The 9,036-nt window shown below is 38.9% G+C and overlaps 1 protein-coding gene across 1 annotated transcript; it reads left to right on the top strand.

The window, feature by feature from the left end:
* The first annotated feature begins 328 nt into the window (after window positions 1-328).
* On the top strand, window positions 329-727 carry LOC132630866 (uncharacterized). The gene has a single exon (XM_060346461.1). The coding sequence runs from the start codon at window positions 329-331 to the stop codon at window positions 725-727; it is 399 nt and encodes a 132-aa protein (XP_060202444.1).
* Window positions 728-9,036: the final 8,309 nt, after the last annotated feature.

A 9,036-nucleotide genomic window follows, 5' to 3' on the forward strand; every position in this document is an offset into this window, starting at 1 on the left:
TTAGTGATGGTGGTTCGCACTTCTGCAACAAGACGTTTGCAACACTTCTTGAAAAATATAGTGTTTATCAACAAGTGGCCACTCCTTATCATCCACAAATGAGTGGCCAGGTGGAAGTCTCCAATCGGGAGATAGAGAGTATCTTGGCTAAAACGGTCAATGTGAACAGAATTGACTGGGCTAGGAAACTTGATTATGCTGTTTGGGCTTACAAAATTGCATTTAAAACTCCCATTGGATTTCTCCTTATAAGATTGTTTTTGGCAAGGCGTGCCATGTGCCAATTGAACTCGAACATAAAGCCTTGTGGGCTCTAAAGAAGTTGAACATGGAGTGGGAAGAAGCAACCAAGCTGAGGTTGTTTCAGATGAATGAAATGGATGAATTGCGATTCCATGCCTATGAAAGTGCGCGTTTGTACAAGGTGAAGATGAAGTACTATCATGATATGAAGATTCTCAAGGGGGACTTTCAGAAGGGTGATTCTGTTCTACTGTATAATTCCACGCTGAACCTTTTTTCAGGTATGTTGAAATCACGGTGGTCCGGACCTTTCGAATTGGTTAGTGTTTCACCCAATGGCTCGATGGAATTGAAAACCATGGATGGAACTTGGACATTTCCGGTTAATGGCCATAGGATGAAGCACTGCCATTGGTGCATTGATGGAGATAGGATAGTGGATAGGCACAGGCTAAAGCATAGATACAAACCTGACCCGGAGTAAAACGGTACCACCGTCGTACCGCGACGTTAAACGAAGCGCTTTGTGGGAGGCAACCTGTTACACCGCGAAAATTACCCCGTGAACGTACAATGAATAGACTAACGAAGAAGACGAGTATACGATGTTTTAATAAGAAGGGAATGACGTTTGACGACCCTAAGTAAGATTTCAAAGGTAATTACAATAAGAGATAGGTTACGCTCCACAACGACTATTTATAGGCTCTGGAAATGTGAAAAGTTGCAGATTTGAACTTTGGTCTCGTCGATGAAATACGGACCGTAAAGTGGTATACGGCCCGTAAAGTGGTATACGGCCCGTAAACCGCCATGTCGAATTTCAACATTCCAAAACTTCAACTTTCTGCTAAATGTTCAAATGGTTAAATACGACTTGGAATACGGAACGTAAATTGAAATACGGCCCGTAAACTGCGATCGTAAATCACCATGACCTCCAGCATACCTTTCTGGTTCTGTTATGCTTAAATACGACCATGAAATACGGCCCGTAAACTAGAATACGGACCGTAAACTGAGTTTACGACCACTGTGCACTTCAATTACTGTTCATTCGAAATCAGATTTTAAGTCATTAAAAAGAAGACCCAAGCTCATTAATTCATTTCATTTCCACGATACTTCTCTCTAGAAACCTCTAGAATATTCTCCACTCTTCATCTACAAGAAAACAAAGGAAATCAAAGATCAATACCAAGAATCCAAGTGAATCAAGTGCATGAAACTCATCAAAGTGTGCAGTGCAAGATCAAAATGAAATATTAGAATTCTGTAATGTCATAAAATAACCATATACATATATTATGCTCATGACATGCATAGGAGTTCAAATGAAAACTACCGCTCCATCCCACCTTGGAGGAACAATTTATAAGGTGAGATCAACAACAATGAGATAAATCGAGAAAATCATGTAATAGCTTACCATTTTCATATCATTGTTGAAATCATATTTGAGACCTTTAAGCGTAAAATCATCCTCAACGTAATCTCCATAAAAACATCTCATTTTTAACATCATAAGAAGCTTTAAGAGTCATAAACTTCTAGCTTTTGAAATCATAGAGATTATAGAAACACGTATGGAATCATACCATAGGAATCATGCCTTTGAAAGAAAGGGACGAGCCTTAACATACCTGTTCGACCTCCTATTAGCTACGCTTATTTGTCCGAGCTCGCAAGTCTACATTTAAGAGGAGTTATACTAACGTTAGACTCTTTATTGCACACTTGTTTCAGGTTTCAAATCAAACTATTCTATATTCTGCCGAAAATCGGGCAGCATCTCCCCTGTTTATATGCCTAGCCCGAATTCTCAATTCAACAACCAACACCACAATAACAATACCAACATTAATAACATCATTTCCCATACCAAATTATTATATAAAACATCCCACACGCTATTTTCCAACTTCCATAACTACTCAACTCACCATACAATCATTTTACCGTTCTATTTCCGTGAATAAGCCATTATTAACATGAATAGGAAGAGATTCATACCTTTCTCCCTTTAATATTTCTGTATCTTCACTTTTCCACGCTAAGTTTTGGCCACAACATGCCGCTATATGATTCTGCAACAATAACTATGCGCTATCCGGACCGGGATTTGGAAATTATACCTGGTTTGGGCTAAAAAGTGGGTGCGAGAAGGTTGGGGAATATTCTGGAAGATTTGGGAAGGTTTTGGGTGTGTTTGGTTGAAAAATAGGGGGCCTCCCCCTTTTATAGAATGGTCCAGGTTCTGCCTGGACCGACATATATTTCCTTCAGCACGTTCGCGCTAGCTTATTTTTTTCTGCCTGCACCTTCGTTCAGTAAAAAGGTCATAACTCTTGATCCCGATATCGTGTGAGGACCCATGAAATATGGTTCGAAATATCTTTCAATTATCTACAACTTTTATTCTTTGTGTCTTTCCAAATTCCAAACGTATAATATCGTTTTGAGCCCTCCAAGTGAGATCATCCGAAAATGTTTCCTTAAATCGTCCTTTTGGAGGGCTTATGCCCATATTTGGCTTATGGGTCCTTCTTAGGACTTGCTCAACTTTCCATATACTATTCATATGTCTCCTCACATGTCCTTCATGAAACTCCGGCGTGTGGGCCCCACTTGGCTTACAGCAACGAGGGCTTTTCGGCAAGTGACATACGCACCGATTCACCCCATATGGTCTTATTTGTCACATATCATATATATGCCTTTATTCAATCTTATAATATAACCTTTATCCTTAATCCTCGCATGACCTTACTCTTGTTCGGGCTCACACTAAGCTGTCTACAGTCTAGGTAACGCAAAATTTTCCTGGGTGTAACATTCTTCCCCCCCTTTGGAACATTCGTCCTCGAATGTTGCAGTATTGCTAACCCACAACATCATCTTTGATTCCTTAGAACAGTTATTCTTCCTTTGGGGCTCGATTACTAGTTTCTTAAACTAGAACTTGGGTTAGTCTCTCCTCATTCTTCCTTAACCCTTTTATTGCCTTCACTCAACTTCTTTCACTTCATTGTCCTCATGTACATGATCAGAGTTTGACTTGTATCTCACTCTCGTTCTATCGCCATTATTGTAGTCTTGACTTGCCGTGCCATAACTATTCATCTCCTGTATGTATTCTCTTTTTCTCGCTCCTTGTTTCCCTGTTAGTGGGCAATTACCTTTCTTATATACGGCACCCTCTTTGCGTCTATCTCTTCGGTACAATATCGGGCCATCCTTTTTATACCCGTTGATCTTAGATATATACTGTACCGAATCCCTGTAGTTCATTAGCCCCGCTCTCTATTCTCTTACATCTTGTCACTACCCATCTTAATCTTTCAATACAACCCAGAAACATAGGGCTACGAAAATTCTTACTCCATTATGACCCTCTTATAACATATGTATATATATCTAGGTTTGATTTCCTTGTACCGGCGGTCACTTCACCCGTCGTTATTTCTTATTGGCTTTCCAGTATGACTTTCTCGTAATTGTAGTTAGGCATAACTTCACGTTGATGGTTCATATAATTCCATAGTATATGATCTCTTTCCATTCATAATAGTAGCGTTCTTTCTTTCCTTCAAGAATTTCCAAACTACCAATCGTTGTTCCTTTTTGCTACAATTGTTATCCCTTCCGGCGCTACAATTCCCTTTTGTTGTCATCCTAAGTATCCTTTGGATTCGTCATCCTTTCCCTCATCCTTTGTGAACTTAGCTTGTATACCTTTCTTGCTCTCTTTGTTACCCTTTTGGACATGTCGCTGCATACTTAGGTACGATGCACTTCCTCCTGATACAAGGGGTTCAAACCATGGTCTAGAAATATCGCAGCTCATGTCGGCGTGAAGTACCCTCTTAAGTTGTCTTTCATACTTTCTTCCTATGTCTGTCTCATGGTGCATTTATTGTCAATTCGTTTCAGTTTCTTTCTGATACCTTCCTGATATGCCGATACGCCTCGAACTCTAGCCCTGAGTTAATGCATTTCTCCTTCTGGAGCTTGAGAACATCATAATTCCTTTCAAGTCCAATATGTTCTTCCCCCCTTATTAAGGAGGTCCTAATACACCAATAGCATTCAATTTCTTTTCTTCCTCACGAATTATTTTCAGTCCAATCTCAAAAGATACCCTTCAATAACTCTATTCCTTCGCTGACTAACCCTTAGATCTTATTGAACCCGCTTCTACAAAAATTCTCACTTCAAACTTCATCTGTTTTTCATATCTGAGTGCAATTAGAGTCTTTGCACTCTATTCACTCGCTTTCTCCTTATTAGTCTTACCTTACGGTGCCTTCAAAACAAATCCACACTTCGATCTTCAATCCTTACTTTCAATTTTAAGCCTAATATGTTCTTTTGATCGAATCACTTAATGTCCATACTAAAATGTATAACGACAAAAACTATATCATTTCCGTATAACTCTCACTTTTTATTTTAGGGTCTATACTTGTCACATCTTAGGATTCGTCGTTTCAATCTCTACACTTATGCTTTCCTTACTTGCTTCCCCCTTTTTAGGGTCTTACTTATATCATTCGCAAATCCATTACCTTACCTCCAATCTTGAATTCATGTATCCCTTTCCTCAATTCCCTTATTATACTACATCATATTCATGCCATTTCCCTTAAACCGCCATCTTGTCTTATCAAGGATCTAAGTCTCATGCGCAACTAATATCCCTTGTACGTCATACTCTTTTATTCTTGTGTTGCACTCATCATTGATTTCGAAGACAATCATAATCATATCTGTACTTGTTATTGGTGACAGCCTTACTTTATCACTTTATCGTCATGTGGTGAACTCGTAACTCATAGCCACACCTTTTTTTTCCATCTTATCCCTTTATGTACTTTACTTGTTTTGTCTTAGTATAGGGTATCCGTAGGAGACACATCATCCTTTTCTCATAATACGACTACTTCTTAAGCTTGTGTACTTCTCATGTTTCCTTTTCTTTCTATACCCATACTTACTCCGTTTTATAATTAATCCTTTATTCCTTGCGCAAGGAACCCTATTCTTAACTCAGTACCCCTTTGTTCTTCAAAATATATTACTTCTATACAATCCATTCTTCGCTTCCAACACTTATCCTACTCATTCCCTCTCATCCTTATTATGCTGATCCTTTTCCTAACAATTGTTCGATTTAGTCATTCATCTTTCCGTAGTCTTAGTCTTTTACATCCAGCCAAAATCATTCGTGATCTCGATTCTCCGCCACTACTTGCTATGTCACCTTTCCCTGATTTCTTTTTCGAGTTGACTTCCTTTTCCCTCATGCTTGCTATCACTCCTGTCATTGTGAAACCTCTATGTTGAACTTTCCCTAACAAGGTCTTATGAGTTTTCTTATCCACTGCTTCGTGGCTCGCTTATTGATTTCACACTTGCATTCACTCTCTATTCACATAAAACATGTCACCTCTTTAGTCATTTCCTCGCTACACTTTACTTACTTTGTATTACAGTTCTTGCTACGTTCTCATTATATCCCAATCATAATCAATTCTATAGAGTACCACTTCTTGATCTCATTCGTAATACTGCTTATAAAACAAAATAAACCTCATGGAGTAAGCATACTTAACCTATAACTCTTTCTGATTTACCCTATTACGCTTACCACATAAGTTGTCTTACCAAGTTATTCACATTCGTTACAAAACTTCGTATTCTATGTCCCTGTCTCTGTCATGTTGTTACTTCATTTTACTAATAGACTCATCGTATTTCAATTGTTGTTATCCATCCCAATCGATACTTCAGTATCACACTCCATTAGAGCTAACCTTTCCCTTTTTAAATCATATTTTAGTACTACCAATCTTCCAAATTTTCTTTGGTATTTCTCTTTACCATAAACACCCTTCTGTGTAATCATCCTTACCTTCCTATTTCCTTTTACTTCTGGTTATCTTTTAATGCTTCCTTTCCTTTTGCACTCTAGTTCTGTCCTTGGTCCTCTTTGGATCTCAATTTCGTTATGTTCTATCTAGGTTAACTCACCGATACTTTCATAGCTTGCCCTATGTCCTTTCACTATTATCATTCCTTAACATTCTAACTTCAGTTGCCTTGCACTTTCCCTCAATTCTTCTGTAATATCATAGGCGTATGTCCTTCGCTTATCATCCTACCTTTGGCCTCAACTCTTCGCGTAGTCCCTTCATATTGTATCCCCTTATTAACGCAACTCTACTATTCCCCTCAATCCAACTTGTATACAGCCATCTCCATAGCTTCGACATCTATAATAAGTCAAGATTAAGCCGTATCTATATGCGGTAACACTCTTTAACTTGACTTAATTGTATAAGTGATCCCATACTCCTCTCGATACTTTAATATCTTTAAATTTTTCATAATAATCTTCTCTTCGTATAACTCAGCTTCCTCACAGATCATTCTTCAGGCCATGCCAAATCCATAACTCTTCTAAAGCAACACATCCCACTTGTTGTCTATTTACGATAGTTCCTTTCCACACTTCTTCTTGTTAAGTGTACCTAACTAAATGACCTGATTTTGAAAAATTCTGGCCGAGTCTCCTTTACAATTCTTACTATCCAAAACCTGCATGCAGCAAATACTAGCAATGCCTCACAGGGCATATATGTGTATACGACATATCCCAGCCACCCAGGGCTCCCAATTTCAGGTAAAAGAACAAAAATATCAAAACTTAGCTCATATATCACACCTCGAGATGTACCTGATCCTTTACCGATCTGTCCCGTTATATCTTCTTGTTTAACTTCCCTTTCCATTCTTCAGCTTTACACCTCAATCATACATGCAATATTCTTACCTTACCCGATATACATCCTTCGTGCCATTGCTTACCTTTGTACCGATTCATTATCATATATATATATTCTGATAACGTAACCTCAGCGAAGTGACTTACCTCTGTGACTTCCTATATCATAGCTCACTTTCTTCCGTCGATACTGTGCTTCTACTGAGATCGAAAGTTAGTATAAGGAATCTCATTTCCTATGACTTGGCTCTATCGCATGATCTTAGATGTGAAAGAAGAGTAACCACCCTAGATGCCCCGTAGCCTCTTGTTTATAAATGAGGCACGCTTCACACCATAAACAAGACTCTACTGGACACGACTTTGAAGACAACCCCTAGGACGAACTGCTCTGATACCAATTTGTCACACCCCAATACTGATAGGGCATGATGGGCACCCGACCCTTTACTTAGAGTCGAACGAACCCGCTGGTTCTCGTTATATTCATAATCTCACTGGACTCTTAAATCAGAAAGTGAACGGCATAATGAAAGCTTTTTAAAAACATTCTTTTCGTCTTTCTCAAATCAAGTAAAATCTGTAATCATATGAAATTTGTAACAAAATGCATAATGATACATCGGCTTGCAGAGTCTCTTGCCGGACTGACATGCTATATATGTGACTCTCTCTGCAAAGTCTCTAACATAAATCAATATAATATAACATAGATACCCTTACTCGGCAACACTCCGGAAGGAAATGGACCTCGCCAATCCAGCTGGGACATCCTCTAGCAATATCCTCTACTCATCTGTATACACCTGCGTGGCATGAAACGCAGCCCCCGAAGAAAGGGGGTCAGTACGAATAGTGTACTGAGTATGTAAGGCAGGAAATCAATATATACATAAAGTCGTGGAAAACATTTGAGACATGACAATGAATGGACAACATAGATGCATCAGTATAACTACATCAGAGAAGCACATATATCCATAGGAATACCACAACAAAGGCCATAGCGTCACCCTCTGTCAATTGTGCCTTATATACACACATCACAACAAAGGCCACAATGTCACCCCCTATCAACGGTGCCATGTACATACACATCACAATAAAGGCCACAGCGTCACCCCCTGTCAACTGTGCCGTATATACACACAACAAAGGTCACAGCGTAACCCCCTGTCAACTGTGCCTTATATACACACAACAAAGGTCACAGCGTCACCCCCTGTCAACTGTGCCTTATATACACACAACAAAGGTCACAGCGTCACCCCCTGTCAACTGTGCCTTATATACACACAACAAAGGTCACAACGTCACCCCCTGTCAACTGTGCCTTATATACATACAACAAAGGTCACAGTGTCACCCCCTGTCAACTGTGCCTTATATACACACAACAAAGGTCACAACGTCACCCCCTATCAACTGTGCCTTATATAGACACAACAAAGGTCACAACATCACCCCTGTCAACTGTGCCTTATATATACATGATGAATGAAAATGAGTGTTGTGCACGATCAAAATGAAATATTAGAATTCTATAATGTCATAAAATAACCATATACATATATTACGCTCATGACATGCATAGAAGTTCAAATGAAAACTACCGCTCCATCCCACCTTGGAGGAACAATTTATAAGGTGAGATCAACAACAATGAGATAAATCGAGAAAATCATGTAATAGCTTACCATTTTCATATCATTGTTGAAATCATATTTGAGACCTTTAAGCGTAAAATCATCCTCAACGTAATCCCCATGAAAACATCTCATTTTTAACATCATAAGAAGCTTTAAGAGTCATAAACTTCTAGCTTTTGAAATAATAGAGATTATAGAAACACTTATGGAATCATACCATAGGAATCATGCCTTTGAAAGAAAGGAACGAGCCTTAACATACCTGTTCGACCTCCTATTAGCTACGCTTATTCATCCGAGCTCGCAAGTCTACATTTAAGAGGAGTTATACTAACGTTAGACTCTTTATTGCACACT

Source organism: Lycium barbarum, chromosome 3 (assembly GCF_019175385.1).
Source record: "Lycium barbarum isolate Lr01 chromosome 3, ASM1917538v2, whole genome shotgun sequence".
Classification (NCBI taxonomy): Eukaryota; Viridiplantae; Streptophyta; class Magnoliopsida; order Solanales; family Solanaceae; genus Lycium; species Lycium barbarum.